The sequence below is a fragment of the Populus nigra genome, chromosome 9 (genome assembly GCF_951802175.1).
Source record: "Populus nigra chromosome 9, ddPopNigr1.1, whole genome shotgun sequence".
In the NCBI taxonomy this organism is placed as follows: Eukaryota; Viridiplantae; Streptophyta; class Magnoliopsida; order Malpighiales; family Salicaceae; genus Populus; species Populus nigra.
In genome coordinates, this window is record NC_084860.1 from 4,957,202 (window position 1) to 4,982,386 (window position 25,185).

Here is a 25,185-nt window from a genome sequence, read left to right on the forward strand (position 1 = left end):
GAGGTCAAATTAAAGCCTAATTATTTCAAATTCGTTGAGAAAGAGCAAGATTGAAAGAAAGGGGATTGAAGTGGAAAAAAAAAACAAGGAAATGGGTGGTAGTTTAAAAATTGTTATGAAAAGTTCACTTTGGCTCTCATACTTTTCAAATTATAAACTTTCAATTCCTATATTTTCTGAAAATTTATTTTTAGCCCAACAATTTATTTCTTTTATTTCTATGTCCCTGGTTTGAGATGAGAAAAAAAGTTGTTGAATTCTAGTGGTATAAAGAGAATGTTTCTGTTGACAGCGATTCCAGCCACTAAAAAGAGTGATTTTGATATCAATGGGTTTGAATATTAGATTAGGAGAGTGGTAAGGGAATGTATTACACACATGTTTGTAGTCATTCCTACTTTATTTTAGAGTATTTCATGTGATTATTAGTGACTTGTCTAAAGATTTAGGTATCTTTGAGAATTATTTACTTCTTGAGGATTCAATGTATTTTTGAGGCATTAAACTAATAAAGTATGCTGTATTTTTAGTGTCAAATTTGTATATTATGGAGTGTTAATTGAATTCTCTTTCTAGTGTGAATTGACGTGTTACATCGGAAACAAATTATTTTCAAGTGTCATTTTGTATTAAATGACATTTCTATCAAATTCTAGTATAACTATAAATAAGTTGAAACAAAATTTCTATTGAATTTATTTGGAATAGCATTATGATAATTATAAAATAGTGCATAACAATTTGGACTCTCTTTTATTATGTAATATATGCTTATGTGTTCATCACAACAAAAAGAAATATAGAATTCTATCTTAACCTTGAGTATTTAGATATTAGTATTAAATATTTTGGATGTTTTATCAAAGCTATATAGGTAATCATCTCATCATTATATATGCCTTTAAAGTTAACTAAAAAACCTTTGTATCGCTTAGTTATTAACTATGTATTTAATCACAGATGAATACTTGAATGCATATGTTAATCAAAATAACTTTTGATGTATTTTATCACAGATGAATACTTGAATGCTCATGTTAATCAAATGACTTAGGATAATTATATGTCCACTTAGATATATAAAACAAAATTCAATATCATGTTAAAAATATAAACAAATATCTTTGCAATACATAATGAATGGTTAATTTAGTTAAACCTTTATCTTTGCCCCATTCTATGTTATTACAGGAGAGTTTTTTTTTTATGAGTTGTGTTATTTGGTTGTGGAAAATTATTTAGCTCATTGTATTTGATTACGTATAATGTTTTTAAAATTTTGGATGGGATCCCGTATAAGGAAGGAACTTATAAAATTTCATTATAAATAGATAGATGAACTAAAATGAAAAACTCTAAACCATAGATTGAAAGTTTAATTGAATATGCGTAGTTATTTAGTTATATTGTTTAGATGCAAAGAAAAAGTGTAGGGTCTAAATGCAACAGTTGTGTTTTTTCAAGCAGTAATGTTCATGAGCTTTTGATGTATTTATATGTCAATCATAAAAAGGCACCTGATACACCTATTAACAATACAAGCTCATCAACTATGAGTCATATATCTAGAATCCCATCAGCCATAAATCCTTATTCTAACAAGTTAATAGTACAATAAAAGCTAGATTTAAACATGCAAGAAAGTTAATTTTCTTCAAACATAATATTAAATTAATGATTAGATGTTTATATAGTTTAGAGTTAATTAATTGACTTTCAAGTTCACAAATATTAAAGTTGCGCAAACAATAACATCGATGATGAAAATATTAATAAAAGCATCTTTGTTTTAATGGAGCTAGCTTAGAGATTATCCAGAATAAATGCATGTGGTTGATGCTTAATGAGGAAAGTTTAAGGTTAATATACATTTAAAAAAAACTTATAACTAATTATTTTATTCAAATGATTGTAAGTAATTTTTTTAGTGGCATGCTACAAACTTTGGGGTTTCCAAGCAAGTCTAAGAAAATCATAGCATAACCAAGTAAGTTTTAACGTGTTAAGTTTATAACTTTTGGTAAAAATTTTAATTTTTTTATTGTTATATTCTTCTTAGTTTAACAAACTCCTAAAACATGTTGCATGATTTCTGGTATAACTTGCACACCTATACTAAAAGAAGAGCGAAGTCAGATAATTTGTGGTTCAAAAAAATTTTAGACATTTCCACATCACTAAGAGTAATTGGAAGAAATATCTAGAGTTTTTAATTTTATAGAGTTTTAGAAAGTGGTTATGGAATGGATCCTCGAGAAGAAACAATAAGACTCGTGGTTCTAATAACAATGATACCGGCAAGTCACTTCTTTTTACTAACGATGCAAAGCATCTCATAAAAGTCTATTTTATTTTTAAGTATTTTTCTTAAAATGATAATTATTTGTGATAACGTTTAACTAATGATTTATTTTGAAAACTACATGGCTTGGGCACGAGCCAGCTCCAATAGAGTTATACATGGAAACACATATACAAAAGAAAGACAAACAAAAAATAATGCAACAATTTGTGGATATCCGAGCTAAGGCATTTATTGTAAGTAAACTTTGAAACTTTTGTATATGTTTTGGACTTATATTTTTGCATCCATATCTTTGTCTTGTTTTTTTTTATGGGAATAATTTAATGTTGGAATGCATTTCAAACACGAAGAGGATCCTTTAACCCATTCGGAATATGATCCGTAGTTATGGTCGGAGCCTAGAGCAACAAATGGACTCAATAGGAATCAAGTTTATGGTATCTCTATGACTTCGACACGATATATGAGGTCGTTTATAGTGTCTTGATCATAGATACCCCACAATCCAACTCGAGGCAGCCATCACCAGTCACTGAGGAGTTAGTTGAGCAATGAATTGGTGTTTTGAGGGTTGAAATGGAAGCATTATATATATAATTTGAAATATTAATTCAACAAATATAATTTCAATTCAAATCCAAAGATAAATTAATTTGAGATAAAGCAATTCAAATTTCAAACATAAGTAAAAATATGGGAGTTGACCCGACAGACTTGATGAATTCAAAAACAACCTAAACGGCTGATAAAAATATAGTTTGACTAAAAAAAATAATAAGTTGACATCTTTTTGTTTAAATGTTGAGACAACAACATATTGGATCGAACTGGGTTATAAGGCCATAAGACGATCTAAGTCTACTCGGGTTAACTTTTAAAATCGATGACCGAGGTCATGAGATTGAGATAATTTCATAGATAACAATCCAAAAAAATAACAAATCATGACTTATAATCAACCAAATGTTGAAGATTTTAAATAATGAAAGAGAAAAAAAATCAATTAAAAAAATAGATAAAGAAAACTCAAATCAACTAAGTTAGCTTGTTAAACCTAAGAAACAAATCATGAAACTGAGATAACCATAAAAATAAATCACAATAAAATTATAAAATCTAATTTCCAATAAATCATGTATTGAATGATAAAATTAAAGTAAAAAACATAGATGCTTTTTTAATAAAAAATTATTATTTGACCAAAATAAAACGGTGATAACAAAATTAGAATATTCTAGCTAAAATTTAACCAAAATTTCTATAACAAGCCAAAATTATAAACAAAATAAAATTTATTCAGGTTTATTATGTTATACCAACTATTCCGAACAGAAAAATATACAATGTTTGAATTAGAGAAAGAAATGAGTACATTAAAGCAACAAAAGTCTCTCCCTACTCCCATTCTATTATTCCAGGTAACAATGACTAATTAATTAGTAGTAGGTTCTGTCGGTTCCATTCCGACATGCAAAGTTCACACTAAATTGGATGCTTGCCATTTCACCTCCCATTCTATTATTAAAATCCTCTGTCCACTGCCTTGCTCTTGCATTAAGCAACTTTATGCAACATGGCACCGTTTCTCTTCGATACAGATAAAAGCCTCAATCTCATTTAAGTTATCGGTGGATCCGATCGAAATGTACCTGTGCATTATACAAGTATAGAGGGCTCGAGCGCAGGTCCTCCGGAGTCAGGAAACTTTTTTAGGAAATCAAGAACTCGAAAATTTATTAGTTTTAGTTTTAAAATTTAAAATTATTCCTTATAAAGAATATTTTAAAGGTTCTTACTAGTCTCCTTGCCTCTGTGCCTACTCGAGCCATCTGCACTTGAATTCAAGAACATCGTCAACGTCTCAAGGATGTTCTCCCACACGTAGAAAATGTAATTAGACTACAATATTCATCCTTCCGAGGCTAGGTTGACTGTCCATTATCTCTAAAATTAGGATCATATGAAATCTGAATATTAATATAGGAGGTGCCTGCAAACAAAGACTCTAGCTACTTTGCATTCCCTAAAATGAATCCATGACATTTTTCTCTAAAGAAAATAAAATGAATCTCTTTCAATTTAATGAAACATGGTTTCTTTTTCCCAACCCTGACACAAGTAACATGGGACCATATGGACTCTATATAGTTATGTTAGATCACTTCTCCCTCTGTCTCCCTCTGCCTTCTTGTTTCGGGGCAGACAGGTAAGAAGGGAGCAGAAAGTGTGGAAAACGATCAAATTAAAGGTACTTAGAACCTGCTGGTGTTGCAGTGCGATCTTGTTTTTAAAAATTCTTGAAATCTTTTTAGTTTTAAATTATTATTTTTTATTTTAAGATTATTTTAATATATAAAAAGAAATTAAAAAATATTATTTTAAAATAAAAAATATTTTAAAAAAACAACATATATTATACTTCCAATAAGCTTTCGAAAAACTGAAGTTTACTTTTGTACTAGTAAAGTTGTTTTTGGCGCTTTAGCTATAATTCACTTCCTCTGCAAACGGGCGTACGCTGGTTAAAAATGATGAGTAAGCACAGTTGTGCCATACCCTCTTCACTTTAAGTCTCTTTCTTTGCAGTCCTGAGGGGATCTTCTGCTCTTCTGTACGACGTAATATTTATTGATTTATTTCTAATTTTATGTCACTTTTCCCTTTCTAATCATTTTTTCTTTTCTGTTCCCAACTATCTGTCTGTAGGAAGACGGAGAAAGTTATTCACTCTGTGAAGGTTTTTTTTTTTCTTCCTGTGGTGATATTTCAGTGCATCCATATTTGTTACCTCATCCTGATGAGTTCTTCACGGGTTTGAGCACTTGATTCGTTCAAGACCTCTTCTTATTTATAATATGGTAACAGTCTCGTTTATTAATGGAAAAAAATAAAATAGCCTCATTTATAAAGTGTTTAGAATCTTAATATCTTATTCTCACTTTAAATTTAGTAAAAAATTCAGTATGATGCAAACGCTGAGACTTTCTATCATAATTCTAGCACTTACCCTTTCAAAATTACACCCACATGATTCCAAACAAAGAATACTATAACTATAGCTAATGCTAATTAAAGTTGAATTTAATACTGATAACGTAGGCAAACATACCTTGGGGTTAAATCATTACCCATATAGAAGTAATACCAATATTCCAAAACGTCACTTGCTTACCATACTAAGCTGTGGAGAGGTATATATACTAGCTAGCTAGTTAGCTAGCTAGCCATGAACATTTCCGTGTACACTTCTCCTTTGTAAGCCAAACCTTTCTTCGAGAGTTTAAAACTCGCACATGAATACATTAAATGTGGGTATTTAAATATTTAAAGGCAACATGAAATGGACACTCATGCGTGCCTTGGCTAGAAAAGCGCTAAACAGCAGTCACTAAATGCAAACGTGCATGTAGTAAATACCCAACATCCTATGATTTAATGCATAAATTTGGGTGCACATGCAACTAACATATAATATTTCGATGTATGTACACTTCTTGAAATCTTTGGCACTGAAACTTTGGAAGGATGAGGAGGAGAGAGGGCAAAAATTGATTTCGAATGTTGTTTCCTTTAGATGTTTGCTTCTTTTTTCTTTTGTTTTTTTTTTTAAATACATGACAATTACATTATGCATATTTATTTTAATACAATCATTATTGATCGGCACATATATATATAGTTAATGATCATCATGGTCATCTCTATAGTTTAATAATCAAAAATTTTATGATATGGAAGTTTGTAATAGATTTGACACAATTAAAATTTCATTTATGATATGGTAAAAATACATGTCATTGAAAAAATCAAGTAACGAATGACATGAGAAACATAACTCTAAGAATGGAAAATAATTTTTACTGAATTGGGAATAATGTACTTGAGATGTACATCTTGGGAATATAAAGTTTATTAGAAGATATATTTGAGCATTGGTTCGTGCTCAAATGTCACCCTTAATGACTATATAAAATTTATATTCTCAGGGATAAGAATATACACTCGTACATGTTGGCCCTCACCTCTAATTTTGAAGTAGCATTGTTTTCCATTAAGTGTCAAATTTCAAGGGTTTTTTTAAAAGAAAAGGAAAATAATGTTTTGTAACTAGCTTTTTTTATATAGAAAATTAATGTCTTTTGCATCTATTGAGATGGGACAAATGAACAGTGGCTAGTTTAGTTATATCTCATAATTAAATGTAACCTTTTATAGAGCCCACCGTTAAATAAAATACTCACAAAAGAAACAATAGAGCCCAATTTTATAATTTTGAAATTTTAACTTTAAGAGCCTAAAGTTGGTTTATAAATTTATTGTTAGATGATTAAAATAAATTCATTTTAAATTTTATTTAATAATTTAAGTTGTTAGATCTGTCATAATCTAATTTTTTATATCTTATTTTCAAAATATATTCCAAACAACTTAGCAGCGCACAAACTTATCATCTTTTCCTCTAATCCATCAAACCATGTTGTTCCTATGGTTTTTTGGCATTGTTAGGTCTAATTTTTGTGTTGTTTGTGTCAATTTTGGGGTCGTTCAAGTTTTTCTTAGCTTGGACAAACTTTATAGTGTTGTACTTTTTTCCTTTAAGTAATTTACTCGTTGTACAACAATGAAAGCCTAATTGTATCCTTGTACTGCTTTGTCTGGTTATCACCTTGTCTTTACCTCTAAAACAATGAGGATTAGATTAGATTAATCCTGAGATTTATGTACTATCAAGATATCCTAGGTCTAGACCCTTCCCCCCCTATAAATAGGTAGATAAGTTGTAGGTTTTGAAATAAAAAAGTAAAAGAAAAGGATGTAATAAAAGAAAAACTAGAGAAAAAAATATGAGAAACTAAAATATTATAAATCTATATTAGTTTTTATTTTTTATAAGTTCAAAAGTAAGTAAGAGAAAGTGGATTTTCAAAAAACATAGGAGTTCAACCACACAACCCAACCAACTTAAGTTCTTGCCTTTCTAATTTAGGCATACCCTTCCATTTTATTTTTTAATTATATTTAGTACTAGTCATTCATAGGTATAGCATAATGGTGTTGTGGTGTATGTTTCCTATTATTTTCCAGGTTTATTAGTTATGTTCATGCATATGATTGTTGTAGTATGCAATTGAAACCTTTTATTGTGATATACATTTCTTCCTGTGATAAACTTTTACCTCGCATTGTTTCTGTTCATGAATGATATATTTTATAGTATATGTAATTTTGAAGTTTCGTAATGCTAAAGTTGTTACTCCTTGTCCTTGATAAAGATGCTTGATTCATAGAAGTCTATGTTAACATTTATATTTGTGAATAATACTAAAAATTCTATAGTTTTTATTCATTGAAGACTTGAAACTAATTCTTTGTTATTAACATGTGAGTGTCATAAGATACCTTTGTTTAAACTTGTCATCCTTGGCTTATGTCCCTTCTTAGTTGTTGCATTATAGTGTCTTTGTAGTTGTTTGTTCTACACTATTCATGAGCTTATAAATGTCTCTAATATTCTATTTATGCTTGTTGGGTTTGTCTGGGGGATTATTAAAGAAAAAATTATAGTTTATCTTTTAGGTTTCTTCAAGTCATCTAAGTCTAAGCTCCAACCAAAGCATCTTGTTTGAGACAAATGTGTGTTCATGTCACGCTATTAAATGATATTGGACATATTAGGACTTTTTGCCCATTAAAGATGAGAGCTTTGGACCTTCAAAATCTTTTTTTTTTAGGGATTGTGATTAGTACTTGAAAGTGCATTTTTATCAAGGTTTTATATCATCATTTTGCACTTGAAGTATCAATAACTCCTTAACTAAAGCATGTTTTATAATAACATATCTAATTATATAAGATACCTTTAATTTATGGTAAATGTTCATCTTAAATGCAGGCTTATCACATAAATGAAAGAATTGATTGATGAGTTGAACTACTAAAATTGAAAGGACAACAAGATGGCCAAACTTAGAAAAGAGATGCTGGTGTAGTCCAAACTGAAACACTATTCGGTAATTGGGTCATATCTGGAGCTGTAGATCTTGGATTTAGATCCATTTTATATGGATGGAAAGATAAGATATAGGCCTACAACTTTCATGTGGAGCCCAAGATTTAACAAGGCTATTTTCAAGTCCAAATTGTAGCAACAAAGAAGAAGTCTGAATCTGTCCTGCAGCCCAGACACTGTTCAGTGTTCAACCCATATCTCGAGTTCTAAAAGTCCAAATGATCTCAAATTTTTACCCTGGAAAGATGAGACAATTTCCTAGAACTTTCATGTTAAAGTCTGTTCAAATTATGACGTTATCAATGACGTTTTTGGCAGACAAGAAGATAAGAATTGTCACCAAGTCAAGATGTGGTCACCCACTCATCAATTAGTCAACAAATCAATAGTTCCAAATTTTGGCCTATAAAAAGAGGCATTTGCCATGTATTTAGGCATCTTGGTGTTCAGATCAAAATCATGCTCTTGCTTTCTCTCTTTGTATTGCTTATGCTTTGCTTTCATTAATATCAAGTTTATGCCTTTCATTTCTTTCCTTTACTTAGTTAACTTTTATCTTACTTATGTTCTTATCTTGTTTATTTATGTTTCTTTCTTTCATTATGTCTAGCTAAGTTAATTATGTCAAGGTGAAAAGGTTACACTAATGGTGTAAGGATAAGTATAATATAAACTCAACATGGACTTTAATGTTGGATACTAACATGCTTTATATTTGTTATCTTATTCACTTTTAATATTTTGCTTGTTAAATGGTTAATCTAGATTTATGTTGTATAACACTTGGTACAACAAATACTTGGCACTGTCATAGCCCATACTGTATGGTATAACCGACACCTGAGCTAGGAAAGGACTTGATTTGTTGTTAACATAAGTTATAATCATGAATGCCTGAAAACATTTACAAGTATTAGCATTATTCGAATAAGATAGCTAATGTAATCATGTTAACAATTTATAATCTGATTGGAACCTCCTTGTGTGTGGTTTCCAATTGAATAATAAGGGTTTATACTATACTTGTTTGAAATACCATTAGTGGATCCTCTAACCTTGACATTTGTTGTTATCATTGTTTAATCCTTACGTTAATCTTTCATCTCAAAGTTCTCATCAACTTCTTCCTCTTCTTCTTCACTATTATTATTATCACTATTATTATTATTATTATAGTATTATTGTTGCTTATAATTTATACAAGTAACCTCCTTGTGGTTCGACCCCGGTCTTGCCGAGTTATTTATTACTTCGACACTCCTGCACTTGGGAAAAGACATCAATCTTTTGATCGTGTCAGATTGCAAAACAACTAGTCTAAGCATGCTATCCTTGATTAGTTTCCCCTCATTGTTGCTATATTACAATACTTATGCTATTGTCCTGTTTATATTGTTGTAACTTTTTTTTTCTTACTATGATTGTTGTGTTTTGCGTCTAGGAATTGCATTACAACTTAGGCTAGGTTTTATTTTGGGTTGGTTGAGTTAGAAAATCCAACCAAAATAGGTCTTTTAAAACATCAAAGCTGGTTTATGAAATTGTTATTTTTGAAATTGTAACTTTAAAAGCTTCAAAGCTAGTTTATGAATTTATTGTTAGATAATTAATATAAAATCATTTTTAATTTTGTTTAATAAATCTAGCTGTTTTTAATTTATTTTTATTCAATTATTTTCTATATATTTAATGGTCGAGACCTTTGTTACATGTAACGTTGATCAGAACTCTTCAAAATTAAGGGGAAAGGTATGCTATTAATAAAAATTAGAAGTCGTCACCTAGTAATTTAAGAAAATTAAGGATTCTAAAATCTGCATTGAATCCAAAGATTCAGGTAAATAGTTATTTATGTCTAAGGAAACAACAATGCCACCCTTTTTTTTTAATGAAAATTTACCTTTACTGTGTTTTTCTTTTAAATTCATCTTTTTTATTGTCTTTAATTATGTTAATTGTTTTTAGCTTATCCTTTTTTTTAATTAATTTATAATTATTTTATGAAAAAATTGATGTCTAAAAACAGGAGACGCGTCAATTTGCTTATTTGAAAATTTTTTGGCATCAATCCCTTCTATAAAGAGATTTGTTTTACTGGAAAAAAACTTGTGATAACGATCCTAAATAAAAGACTTATTAAAATAGGTTGAATTAAAGTTCTAGTTTTTTATTTCTAAATTAACACCTAAAACTTTTCAAATTTTATTTATAAGATTTGCTTCAAACATTGAAAGTAAATAACAAAATGTTTTTTATTTGTTTTTTTAGAAACAACCAGGGTTAAGTTTTTGAGTTTCTTTGGTATGTCAGTCTAATAGGCCTTTAGATTTTGACCAAGTTTTAATGAATTTAATAAATTTGTTATCAAGATCAAATATGCGTACAACAAACAATTTTTTTTAGAAAAAAAAAGAATATTTTATTTAGATGTCAACTAGGGGTGTTCAAAATAACCGATTAACCGAGAAAACTGATAAAACCAAAGAAAAATTAACCGAAAAAACCGAATCAAAATTAAAAACCTATTAAACCGATTTAAAAAACCATAAATGTTAACAGGTCCGGTTCGGTTTCGGTTTTGACCCAGAAACCGGGCCAAACCGACCCATTAAACAATTAAAAAAAAGGCAGTATAAATAGTTAAGTTAACCTAATCCCTCCCTAACCCTAACATCTCAGTTCTCACAGAGCCGTCTCCTTCCTTCCTACTTCCAACAGAAAATTCCCAATCTTCAATCTTCCTTTACCATAAGCCTTCTTCATTTAAGAAGCAACGACAACAAGGTAAATTTCATCTTCTTTGATTCTTTGTTTCGTGGGTTTGAAAGCATATTCTGAGTCTATTCCATCTTCATCTTTCCCAGAAACCGTCTCCATCTTCATCTTTCCCATAAACCATCTCCATCTTTCAGGCGTCTTCATTTTAGCAACCACAACAAGGTAAATTTCATCTTCATCTTTGATTCTTTGTTTAGTGGGTTTGAAAGTTTATTCTAAGTCTATTCCATCTTAATCTTCATCTTTCCCAGATTAGGTTTGTTAACAGCAAGGTAAATGTTGTTTTCTTAACAGGCCCCACACCTTCACCACCTCCCATTAGTAAAACTGCAGGCAAATCAGGGTCCAGTTCAAGCTCTTCTCTTAACTCATCCTACATAACAAGAAACAAAAGAAGCAGTCAGTTGAGCAAATCATCGTAGTAGAGCATGTGTGATGCAAATGTGCGATCACAATTGTGCACCTTCAAAAGAACTGCAAAAGCAAAAGACGGTCAGATGGGCAAGCCAAAAACACGGATTTGAGAATCTTCCAACCCATTTAGTGCAACCCTCTTAGCTACCTCCTTTGATGGGCAGTAGCATCTATTCCAAAAAAACCGGTTCAAACCGAACTAGAAAAAACAAAAAAAAACCCTATATATTAAGGGATTAGGTTTCCCGGTTTTTTCCAAAAAAACTGGATTTAACCGAACCGGACCGGTTCGGTTTGAACCGGTTTCCGGTCCAGTTCGGTTGATATTCACCAAAAATACTAAAATTCGGTTCGGTTGGTTTTTTGAGTCTAAACCGAACCGAACCGAACCGTGAACACCCCTAATGCCAACACAAAATTAAAACTCTTTTTTATTTTTTTATTTTCATGTTAGGAAAAGTATTTTTTTTAATCGGATATTTTCGGTTTCTTTTCTTTTTCTTATAAACAAACACACTTAATATAAATTTGTTTTCTGAAAATAAATATAGAATATGCAAGAATTGGTTCTTTTGAAAGTGGTGGCCGTAATGCACACAAAGTATACATCACATAAATTTGATGTTATTTCATTATATTTCTTTATTTTTTTTAATTAAACTTAACCCAAACCCATGCATGTTCACTTTTTTTTTTCAACCAGGAAACTTTTTGAATTATCTTTTTAAAATGGATTGTTCTTCCATTTCTTATGTTTGTAGGTTGATGGATTATTCTTTTTTAGTTTTATTTTGAGCCCGCTTGTTTTTATGTTTCACTTTTAAAAAAAAAAAATTTATTTTTTTATTTGCTTCAAATTTTTTTTTTAATATTTTCAGATTGTTTAATTTGATGTACCGGTAATAAAAATAGATTTTAAAAAAATAAAAAATAATAATTTTAATGCATTTTCAAACGAAAAATATTTTGAAAAATAATCTTTATTATAATACCAAATAGACTTTTATTTTCTTTTCAAAATCTAATTTATTTTATTTTATTTTTTATAGTTTGTTTTTATATTTTTTTTAAAATCTTTTCTCATTAAACTCAATCGTGATCATTTTTTTTGTGGCATTAAAATAATGGTCACATTAGAATATGATAGATCAAAGTAACTAAGCGCAACATTTATCACTCAAATATTTAAAACTAAAGGTTGTTCATTGAAATATAAAATTAATTGAAGTTTGGAAATTAAAATTGCATCTTATGACCTAATTTACCCGAGAAAATGTGGTAAAAATTAATTAAAAAAAAAAAGGAACCATCCCTAGGTTTCATTTAGTATGATTTATACTTCTAAAAGAAATAATGCATCAAGTACTTAAGTTGGCATTGGCCTCTTTAATCATGAAACATTCTTGTTATGTATGGGAGAGTATCAGGACAAGATCCTTCAGCAAGCTTCACTTAATTTCTTACTATTAAAATTGTGTTTGAAAATATAATAATAATTATGTTTTAATATATTTTTTATTTAAAAATATATTAAAATAATATTTTTTATTATTTTTAAAAAATTATTTTTAACATCAGTATATTAAAACAATATGAAAATACTAAAATTATTATTTTAAAATAAAAAAATTAATTTTTTTTAACAGAATTAAAAGATTTTGAATCTCACACCCCAATCAGCTAGATCAATAAGCTAGATCAATAAGCCAGAACTCCGAACCCCCCATTAGCTTTTCTTTTTAGTTATTATTAAAGATAAGCATTGGATTCAAGTAATTGACTGTATATTTACCCTCTTAAAGGAAAATGCCAAAGGTACTTGAGAGGTAATAATGTCTAACATTCCCTTAGCCTGGAGACTTGGCAACGTTACCCAAGCAGGCCGACTCAGGATATGAGCTGCTATCTCGTTAGAACACGGATGCGGTTTGGCTTGGGTTTAAAATTCTTTGGGTATGGTCACTTTATTGCTACCAAAACCATAACCTTTGGCTGAGTGCCAACTCCAAAACTACGTGAACAAGCAGCCTTGCTGATTCCAATAATTGTTCTTATATCATCGTTTATACTTGATGCTCTCATATGAATCATATCAACCCTTTCTCATGGCAATGCATGAGCAATAGATTTATAGCTTAATGCAGAACAATCTAGCCAATGGTTACAGGAAAAAGGAAAAAAAAGGGAACAAAATTGAACTGATGTACAAAACTCATATTACAACTTTAGGCATTGAAGTCCTCCCTGTGGATGTTACATAGCTCCAAAGGGAACTCACTTGTAAAATAAGTAATTCAATAAAAATGGACTGTATTCCTTTGAAAAATTTAGTAAAGCAAATTCATGGCATGAAATTGAAAGGGGCTAGAGGAAAGCACATGTTCTTTGCTTGCGGGGTTTCTTTTTTGGTTTTGGTGGCCGCAAAGCAACCTTTATTGCAGCATCAAACACAGTCTTCACATTCTGAAAAGCAAGGATCAAGAAAGAATTATACTCTTCAACACTTTAAGAGGGTTTTTTTCCTTTTATGATATGCTGTAGATGATTTAAGATGATGCTCGCCTCTTGAATTGAGTTTTAATATATCAAGTATATCTATTTACCTGTTGTGTTTTGGAACTGCATTCTATGTAAATTACAGCACCGATCATTTTCTTCAATTCTTCACCCTGCACATCAATCTCATATTTAGGAAGTCAACAGTTAAAGGAATTTCATAACTCTTAAGTTGGATGACATGCCTGAGCTGTTGTTATTGTTGTTGCTCCAGGATGATCAATTAAGTATTGCTTGTCTTCTCGCAAATCTGCAAGTGGATGGCAAAACTATAAAATCAGACGTGACAGAAACATTGGTGAAAGATCAGTTACGAAGAACAAGTGACCGAGGAAACAACAAATACAGACGCAGATGCAAGACAAATTTACGTTCTCTTGAGTCTTTTGAACATATATGCAAATGAATTGTCATTTACAAGAAAGTTTTCCAACCAAGATTGTTCAGGTTTATGATGGTATTGCTTACCAAGCTTGGTTCCTACAAGCACAATTGGCACATTTGGAGCATAATGCCTTAGCTCAGGTATCCACTGCTTAGTGATGAATACAACAATATCAGTCAAATTTCTATTTAGATGAAGGTGTTAAACTGAGAAAAGTTTTTAAAACATTTATGAGAACAAAAAAGATTTTAGACCAGAGAGGAAATAACCTTTTTATAGATATTCTCATAACTGGCCTTGCTAATGAGAGAGAAGGCCAGTAAAAACACATCAGCTCCTCTGTAACTCAGTGGCCTTAGCCTGTTATAGTCTTCTTGCCCTGCAATATGGCACAATTCATCACCCAAAGAATTCAAAAGGTATAACTTAAGAAAACTTCCATGGCATTCTTACACAATTGAAGTCAAGTCAATCCAGAAACTACTCCAGATTGGCTATATGGATCCAATTCGCATCTCAATCAAGAAAATACAAGGAACTTACCTGCAGTATCCCACAATCCAATATTCACTGTACTACCATCTACCACCACATTAGCACTGAAGTTGTCAAACACAGTAGGAACGTAGTCCTACACAGAAAAAAGAAACAAGAGCACAATATAACATTGGAATTAATTTCATGCCTTCATATTGAAATAATCCATCACAGGGAAGAGTAAAAAATGTACCGTTGGAAAGGTGTTGCTAGTATAGGAAATGAGCATGCATGTCTTTCCTACAGCCCCATCTCCCACAGTCACACACTTGATAAATCTTGCTGTACTCATTTTCTTGATCCCTAAGCCAAGCTGCTGCTACTCTTCATATGTTCTATTTCTCTGCTCTTACAAATATATAACAAAATGTATAATAAGAAAAGAAGTAGCTTAAATACGAATATTTAAAGGGAGAGGCTGGCTTATACAACCTATGAGCCTAACATCACCCACTAGAGCAGAAACTCATCCAATTTAAAATGATTGTTGCAAAGCTTTTCTTTTCTTTAAGTGCAAGGCCAGAGCTAAGATGTGGGTAACAAATTAAGTAGGTTTGGTGCTGGTTGTTGGTTAAGTGTTAGAGAAGGGAAGCAACAAATGATAACGACAAGGAAAGAATTGCTTGATTAACTAATGCAACAATGATGGAAATTAACAGGAAATAAAAAAGAGTTAGCCAAAAGAGGTCAAAAAGTTGTAACCTAAAAGTGTTTTATGGCTGTTGCCATCATTATTGGTGGTCTGTGCATATCTGAGCATAGAGCTTAGATCAGATTAGCTTGCCTGATCCCACTGATGTCTTCTGCTTAGGTCCAAAGTAGAAAAAACAGAGTTTAGGTTACCTGTCCAGTGTCTACTGTAATCTTTGTTATAAAGTCTATTAAACTGAAAACAACAATTGATGGGCCAAAACCTGTAATGGAATGGGAAGTCCAGACATAAAGGGCTCTATAGTTTACTATGTGGGCTACTACAGTATAGAAATAGCTGCTACAAGTTTTTTATTTTATTTTTTTTATCCAACATGAATTCAGATGCTAATACATGAGCATGCGCAAAAGGAGTGTTCGTAAGCAGAAGAGCTGCAAAATTAAGGTGTCTTCTTGAATTTCTTGCTTAAAAAAAATTAAAGACAAAGCATTTTCCAAGAAAAAGCTTTTTAAAGTACAAATTTAAACTGCTACAACTCAACTTTGTGCTGGAAACATTCAGTTCTAGTTCTATTCGAATTATTAAACCATATATTTCAAATTCATTATGGATTTTTGTATGCAATATTCGAAATTTTGGGACAATTTCAAAAGGAAACAACTTTATCTTTCAAATATCCAATCATTATGGGATTTTGTATGCAATATTCATAATTCTGAGACAATTTCGAAGGTATTTTGTTATCTCATTCGAGAAAGGCTTTGAAGGCCAACGTCCCAAGGTTAAACCTCACAACCACCGATCTAGCACGTGCTTATATTGCCTGAAACTAGCACTTCCAGTTGTTTTGTGTTAGAGACAATGGAGAAATCATCATCAAGGTTTAGAGAATATTTGAAAATGCGTGGAAATTATATTTTAAAAGTACTTTTTGTTTAAAATAATATTTTTTATGTTTAAAATCGTTGTGATTTGATGATATTAAAAATAATTTTTAAAAAATAAAAAAAATTCATTTTAATACATTTTTAAGTAAAAAAAACTTTGAACCGCCACCGCTACCACAATTTCAAATAAACACTTACCTTTCTATGAAAATGAAAAGCTTCTTTTCATAATCATCCTGATATGCCTCTATTAACCATAAAACTCAATGCTTAAAGCATTCACTGTATTTCTTGCTTGAAAAAGTGGGCTAGGTGTTAATGACTAAAGGAAAATGCCATGACTTAATTCCATTGAGAAAGATAGTATTACATTCATTCACAAAGGGCTAAAGCCAGTAGCAATTCCAGCAAGCATCGCTCAAAAACAGGGGACCTCAAACACCAAACCTGTAATTCATTCCTGGCCCAGTTGGCCCAGCGAAGAACCACACACCGAAGACACAGTACTCCGAATAAAGTAGCTTACTAAAATTAAAAGCTAGATTTATGTTTCCCTGTCGCCCCTGAAGATGACGCATCCGGTAACGAAAAATAATGGAGTTCGTTTTAATTTATAAGTAAAAACCCTTAAATATTAAGAAATTCTAAGAGCACTTAATTTTATATTATATTGTCTCCTATTTTATATAGAAAAAACTAAAAACCCCTAATAGTACTAATAGTACTAAATAAGAAAAATAAAATTGAAAAAAAACTAAAATCAAATTAACTAAGAAGAATATTTATTTTTTTAAAATAGCTCATACATTAATCCTCCCGAGGTAGAAGAAACTTGTCATCGAGTTCATGCATCGGTCAAAAACCATCCTCTACTTTGAACATTTTTTTGTGTAACATCTTTGCTCGGGCCACCTCATCATTGGTTATACTAACATGATTTTACAATAACAATATTTAACGCGGATAAAAACAACACACTAGTTCTTAGATGTTTCTTTTTTTAGAGAGAACTTTCTCATTTCCACCTATATAAGTATGTTTTGTTCAACAAACTCTTTCATTCATGATTATTCAATAACACACAACAATTAACAATAAAAAATCATTGAGCTTTGATATATGTCATCTACGACCTCTAACCATGGTGATTTGAATACATACAAAAACAATCATCAAGAATCATTGGGCTTTGATATCAAGTAATCAAGTCAAGAACGAAACATAATGAGGTTTTTATAGTTCAAAACCCTCAAAAATAAAAAACACCGCCCCGTCTATAAGGAGACTCCTCAACAACTACCTTACAATTTCTCACATATATTTTCGAAAATCCTTCACTTGATTTTTTATTTAAAATAAATCACTATTTAAATAATTAACTTTAGCATAATCATGTTTATAGGATTTTTTATCAAATAATCTCATGATAATTACTTTAGCCAACCTTCATACGGCTATCCAAGTGTGAAGCCAGCTATGCATTGTTGGCAAAGTCAACAATGTTGGGCACCAATTCGGTGCCACTTGCAGCACTAATTGGTGCCCCTTTGTCCTTTGCTTGGATGCTTACCTATAAATAGGCAATGCATCCAAGCTTATTTTACACAACACAAGAGAGAAATAAGAGAAGAAGAGGAGAGTGAGAGAAGGAAAGTAATCCCACATAATTGTGAGGTATTTGTGAGATAGTAAGTGAGGTGTTTTCTCCTAGTAATAAAGAGATTTCAGTTGTTCTTCTATTGTTAGAGAGAGGTTGTAATTCCCACATTACTTAGTAAAATCCTTCTATACTAGCCCGTGGACGTAGCCAGATTGGGTGAACCACGTAAATTCTTGTGTGTCATTTCTCATTTTATCTTGTCCTTTGCCTTTTATCTTGTCGGGTTTGCATGCCAGTATCCTAACAGTGGTATCAGAGCCTTCTTGGTTGGTGTTGTTAATACACAAAAGTTATTCGTGTATACGGTTACTATTCACGTCTATGACACTATTCACCTATACGACACTATTCACTCATACGGTACTGTTCACATAAGTTACTGTTGGCGTATATAGAAAGTCAGTGCGGTGATTAAATACAGTCTAGGAAGTTCTGTCTAAGGAGATTGGGTTTTAAGCGGGATCGTTTGTGACCCCTCCAATCTTTCCTAGGAACTTACTTAGTGAAGTATTATTCACACGATACTATTTCTGAATACGTTACAGTTCTGTGAAACGGTGATAGCTGAATAGATCACGGTGAATAAAATGGCAGCAAAGTACGAGATTGAAAGGTTCAATGGGAGCAATTTCTCACTTTGAAAAATGAGAATCAAGGCAATTTTAAGGAAAGACAATTGCTTGGCACCAATTGGGGATTGACCCGCGGAGATCACTGATAATGCAAAATGGAATGAAATGGATGGCAATGTTATTTCTAACATACATTTAGCATTAGCCGATGAAGTATTATCAAGTGTGGCGGAAAAGAAAACAGCTAAGGGGATATGGGAGACTCTAACAAAGCTATATGAGTCCAAGTCTTTGCACAATAAGATTTTCTTAAAGCGAAGACTTTATACCCTTCGAATGGCAGAAACCACGGCGGTGACTGACCACATCAACACAATAAGGACTCAATTTTCACAACTCACTACGTTGGGTCAACAAATAGAGGAAAGTGAACGTGCAGAGCTTCTACTTCAAAGTCTTCCAGATTCGTATGATCAGCTCATTATCAACTTGACCAAGAATATCCTCACAGACTATTTAGTCTTTGATGATGTTGCAGCCGCCATCTTGGAAGAAGAAAATAGGCGTAAAAATAAAGGAGACAGAAATAGTTCAAACCAAGTAGAGGCATTGTTGGTGTCAAGAGGGAGATCAACGGAGCGTGGCTCCAGTGGGAGTCAAAAGCAAGGGAGGTCCAAATCAAGAAGAAAGAAGACTGTGAAATGCTATAACTGTGGCAGAAAAGGGCACTTCAAAAAGGATTGTTGGTTTAAAAAGGGTATAGAGAATACTGCAGAGTCATCAAAACCTCAAGGATGTGTTGCAAGCACCTCAGAAGATGAAGAGGTTTTATATAGTGAAGCAGCGACAATCTCTACAAATATAGAAGAGCTCACTGAGGTGTGGCTAATGGATTCAGGAGCAATATGACATATGACTCCTAATCGAGATTGGTTCCATACATATGAACCCATCTCTGAAGGCTCAGTGTTCATGGGTGATAATCATGCTTTAGAGATTGTTGGCATTGGCACTATCAAATTGATGTATGATGGCTTAATTCGTACTATTTCAGGAGTGCGGCGTGTGAAAGACTTAAAGAAGAATCTTTTGTCCGTAGGACAATTTGATAGTCTTGGCTGTAAGATTCAAACAGACAATGGAATAATGAAAATTGTTAAAGGAGCGTTGGTGGTTTTAAAGGCAAGAAAGACAGTTGCAAACATGTTTGTATTAATAGGAGAAACACATCATGAGGCAGATGCGTCAATCGCATCAGTTAGTCCTGCAGAAGAGAAGACGATGATGTGGCATCAAAAACTAGGCCACATGTCAGAGAAAGGTTTAAAGGTTCTTTCTGATCAGAAGTTACTCCCTGGGCTTACAAAGGTTACTTTACCTTTTTATGAGCACTGTGTTACAAGTAAACAACACAGGTTGAAGTTTGGCACATCAATAACTAAGAGCAAATGCATCTTAGACCTGATTTACTCTGATGTTTGGCAAGCACTGGTTGTATCCTTGGGAGGAGCAAGATGACTTCTCCAGGAGATGTTGGGTGTATCCAATTAGAAGGAAGGCAGATGTGTTCACAGTCTTTAAAACTTTCAAAGCACGGGTGGAACTTGAATCTGAAAAGAAGATCAAGTGTTTGAGGACTGACAATGGAGGAGAATATACTAGTGATAAATTTGATAACATATGTCAACATGAAGGTATCAAAAGGCAGTTCACAACGACATACACTCCACAACAAAATGGAGTGGCAGAGCGGATGAACAGAATTCTATTAGAAAGAACAAGAGCAATGTTGAAGGCTGCAGGTCTAGGAAAGTCATTTTGGGCAGAAGCAGTCAATACTGCCTGTTATGTGATAAATCGATCTTCGTCAACTGCAATTGAGCTGAAGACACCGATGGAGATGTGAACTGGAAAACCAGCGGATTATTCTCGATTGTATATATTTGGAAGTCCTGTGTACGTGATGTACAATACACAAGAAGTTAGCAAGTTGGATTCAAAATCCAGAAAATGTGTATTCTTGGGATATGCTGATGGAGTGAAGGGGTATCACTTGTGGGATCCCACTGCCCACAAAGTAGTCATCAGCAGAGATGTCATATTTGCATAAGGTAAAATGTAAATGGAAGAACATAATAGCATTCTAAAGGAGACTACAGCAGTCCAGATTGAAAATACTCAGAATCATACTTCTTCTGAAGCTGCACCAGAGCATGAAGAGCAAGAACAAATAGAGTCTGAAACTCCTGAAGTTCGGCGGTCGACTCGTGAAAGAAGACCACCGGCTTGGCACTCAGAATATGTTACTGAGAGCAACATTGCATACTGTCTTCTAACAGAGGATGGAGAGCCATCAACTTTCCATGAGGCTATCAAAAGCACAGATGTATCTATGTGAATGACAGCAATGCAAGAGGAGATTGAAGCTCTACACAAGAATAACACTTGGGATCTTGTTCCGCTACCACAAGGAAGAAAGGCCATTGGCAACAAATGGGTTTACAAGATAAAGCGTGATGGCAATGATCAACTGGAGCGGTATCGTGCAAGATTGGTGGTAAAAGGATATGCTCAGAAAGAAAGAATAGATTTCAATGAGATATTTTCCCCGATGGTACGACTTACTACAATCAGAGTAGTCTTGGCGATGTGTGTTATATTTGATCTTCACTTAGAGCAGTTAGATGTGAAAACTGCATTTCTTCATGGAGAACTTGAAGAAGAAATTTATATGCTCCAACCAGAGGGTTTTGCTAAAACAAGCAAGGAGAACTTGGTTTGCAAGTTGAACAAATCTCTATACGGTCTCAAACAGGCGTCGAGGTGTTGGTACAAGAGATTTGATTCCTTCATAATTAGCCTTGGGTACAACAGACTCAGTTCAGACCATTGTACATATTACAAGAGGTTTGAAGAAAATGATGTTTTCATCATTCTGTTGTTGTACGTGGATGACATGTTGGTAATAGGCCCCAACAAAGATCGAATGCAAGAATTGAAGACACAATTGGCTAGGGAGTTTGATATGAAGGACTTGGGACCAGCAAACAAGATTCTAGGGATGCAAATTCACCGAGACAAAAGTAAGAGGAAGATTTGGCTTTCTCAAAAGAATTATTTGAAAAAGATCTTGCGACGCTTCAACATGCAAGATTGTAAGCCAATTTCCACCCCACTTCCTATTAACTTCAAATTATCCTCAAGTATGTCTCCTAGCAATGAAGCAGAGAGGATGAAGATGTCTCGAGTACCGTATGCATCAGCAGTGAGAAGTTTAATGTTTGCCATGATATGTACAAGACCAGACATTGCACAAGCAGTGGGAGCAGCTAGTCGATACATGGCAAATCCTGGTAGAGAGCATTGGAATACTATTAAGAGGATCTTGAGATACATCAAGGGTACCTCAGATGCTGCATTATGTTATGGAGGATCAAAATTTATTGTCAGAGGTTATGTTGATTCAGATTTTGCTGGCGACCTTGAGAAAAGAAAATCCACGACAGGCTATGTGTTCATAATTGTAGAAGGAGCTGTGAGCTGGGTCTCTAAACTTCAGACTGTTGTCGCGTTATCCACAACAGAAGCTGAGTACATGGCAGCTACACAAGCTTGTAAAGAAGCAATATAGATGAAGAAACTTATGGAGGAGCTCATGCACAAACAAGAGAAGATTCTTTTGTATTGTGATAGTCAGAGTGCTTTGCATATTGCAAGGAATCCAGCGTTTCATTTAAGAACAAAACACATAGATGTTCAATATCACTTTGTTCGCGAAGTGGTGGAAGATGGAAGTGTAGATTTTCAGAAGGTTCACACAAAAGAAAACCTAGCAGATGCTTTGACTAAACCAGTCAACACTGACAAGTACATATGGTGTAGATCCTCTTATGACCTAACAGAAACGTAAGCAGCATGAAGATGACAAGTATAGAAAGGATAGAAGAATCACAGATGATCAAGTGTGAAGACTTGATTAAATCATCAAAGTCTTCAAGTGGGAGAATGTGAAGCCAGCTATGCATTGTTGGCAAAGTCAACAATGTTGGGCACCAATTTGGTGCCACTTGCAGCACCAATTGGTGCCCCTTTGTCCTTTGCTTAGATGCTTGCCTATAAATAAGCAATGCATCCAAGCTTATTTTACACAACACAAGAGAGAAATAAGAGAGAAGAGGAGAGTGAGAGAAGGAAGTAATCCCACATAATTATGAGGTATTTGTGAGATAGTAAGTGAGGTGTTTTCTTCTAGTAATAAAGAGATTTCAATTGTTCTCCTATTGTTAGAGAGAGGTTGTAATTCCCACATTACTTAGTAAAATCCTTCTATACTTGTCCGTGGACGTAGCCAAGATTGGGTGAACCACGTAAATTCTTGTGTATCATTTCTCATTTTATCTTGTCCCTTACATTTTGTCTTGTCGGGTTTGCATGTCAGTATCCTAACACCAAGGACAATTCATAACCTTGTTCTTGATCATATAATAACTAAGTAAGAATCCATAACTCTAGTTTCGATCTCTTGATGACTAAGTAAAATTCATAGCCTTAATCCCAATTTCCTAATAACTAGGTAGAGTTCTCATTCCAATCATTAAATATTTATTTTCTTAATTTAACCTTATCATATATCACTTTATCTGACCTTAATTTCTCTCAAATCTTATTTTAAAGTTTTTATCCCTTAACAATCACTCTTGTGAGAACCTAAAACCCTTATTTTAGGAAAAACAAGAAAATGAGAAGAAGAAAGCTTCATTTTTCCTCCCATAACAGTCAACCAACTAGAAATTTATAGTTTTTCCACTAGGCAAAACTTTCTTGGTTATTTTTAATAAACCTCTCAGCTACTAGTACAACTTACACCGTAATTTTACTAATTTTATCTATATTATCTCATAGTATATCAATAAAATTTCTCCCCCAAAAAAACACATGTATTTATTTTATTTTATTTTTTCTTTCATCATGATGTACCATTTTTTGATAAAAATTCATACATTATTTAACTAAAGGGTTTACCATCATTGTGTTTAATTAATTAATACCTATTTAAATTCCTTGAATATTTTTCATATTCTTTATGAAATTTTAGTTCAGGGATTTATGGAGGAAGCCTATTTGATAGTGTCTTTGCACATAAGCTACTAAAAAGAATCAGAAGAAAATTCCTAAATTGGAAAGTGGCGGTTAACGACAATGTTAGGGAGTTTGAAAATGTTGTTAGGGGGCTTTGAAAAAGTTAAATTATTTGTTTAATAGCCTTCTTATCCTAAAAATGACTTAATTAAAGGTAGGATCCAGCAACTAGAAGATCAATTCATGTTGAGTTGTTAGGGGGCTTTGATTAGTTTTTTTTTAATTGAATCTTTGAATTGAATCAATGGAATAACAATATTCAATCATGGAAAAAAGAATAAATTAAAAAAAAAATATTACCGATAGAAACTAAAATAGACTTGATATTCAGCCAATCCTAAGTGTTATATATTCCCTGAAAATCCAGTGGGTAAAAAAAAATTTCGTTTAAAAATAAATTATCCCGTGACCATTTGTGCTCATGTTATCATGTAATAAAAGATCAAAACTGGAACATATAAAGAAAAATGAAATGATAAAGAGGAAGAAACTGAGCTTTAACCAGAACAATGACAACACGTCTCATAATTCCACCATAACTACACCACTTTGGCATAAGATATGACGAAAATTATTCACTTTTATACAGATTACTTAAACCACATTTAAGATTTCTTAACATTAATTAAGCACTAATGAATCACCTAATTATTATGACTATCACTCTTTCATGTGGAACTAAAAATTCTCATCCAATGATCTTAACGTGTAACCCGTCAAATTAATTGATTTGGTTCATTTGAAATAATTTAATATATTTTTTGTATGTTAATCTCAAAGTTTAAATTCAAAAAGTAAAGAAAAAAAAAAGAGAGGCAAAAATCTTTGAATCAACCCGTTATATTTAATAATATATAATGGCTTTAAAGCAAATTAGGAATCTTAAACTAACTAATATTTTAACACCAGATTTAAAATTGGACTAGAAATCCCACATAGATTCGGATTTGGACACCAACAAGGCTAATAGAAGTAATTTGAACCGCCACAAGGAAACCTTGTGCTAAAACATTGGTTTTACTTTAAACTTGAACTCCAAACCCTCTTAAAGAAAAATCTAAGAAATCAACATTCGACTTGCAAGACTTTATCGGCATAAATTCGCTCTTCATCGAATTCCTGTAAATCTTCCTGAAGATTAATGGAGTCTTACTTCTCAATTTTGTTTTAATTCACATGCGATTAACTTAAGGGCTCCCGTATATCCTTCTTCTAGCTAGCTCAAATAGGGGTTTTCAAATTGCGGTTTGCTGCAGGTTTTTTCCCCCCCAGAAAAATATCTGCTCAACA

The 25,185-nt window shown here is 32.4% G+C and overlaps 1 protein-coding gene and 1 long non-coding RNA gene across 3 annotated transcripts; one reads left to right on the top strand and one right to left on the bottom strand.

Annotated features, from left to right (window-relative positions):
* Positions 1–10,986: 10,986 nt before the first annotated feature.
* LOC133702713 (uncharacterized) lies at positions 10,987–12,017 on the top strand. The gene is made up of 3 exons (XR_009843788.1): positions 10,987–11,099; positions 11,180–11,255; positions 11,388–12,017. It is a non-coding gene; the product is annotated as an uncharacterized LOC133702713 (long non-coding RNA).
* A 1,573-nt stretch (positions 12,018–13,590) lies between these two features.
* On the bottom strand, positions 13,591–15,519 carry LOC133703044 (rac-like GTP-binding protein RAC13). 2 transcript variants are annotated; one of them, XM_062127440.1, is made up of 8 exons: positions 15,418–15,519; positions 15,179–15,328; positions 14,992–15,079; positions 14,718–14,827; positions 14,532–14,595; positions 14,249–14,313; positions 14,111–14,176; positions 13,591–13,970 (listed from the first exon to the last, which is right to left on the bottom strand). In XM_062127440.1, exons 2-8 carry the CDS (start codon positions 15,275–15,277, stop codon positions 13,872–13,874), a joined length of 591 nt encoding a protein of 196 aa, XP_061983424.1. In that variant the 5' UTR covers positions 15,278–15,328; positions 15,418–15,519; the 3' UTR covers positions 13,591–13,871. The 2 variants fall into 2 exon arrangements, with proteins under 2 accessions (XP_061983424.1, XP_061983423.1); XM_062127439.1 differs by having other exon boundaries at positions 15,179–15,486.
* Positions 15,520–25,185: the final 9,666 nt, after the last annotated feature.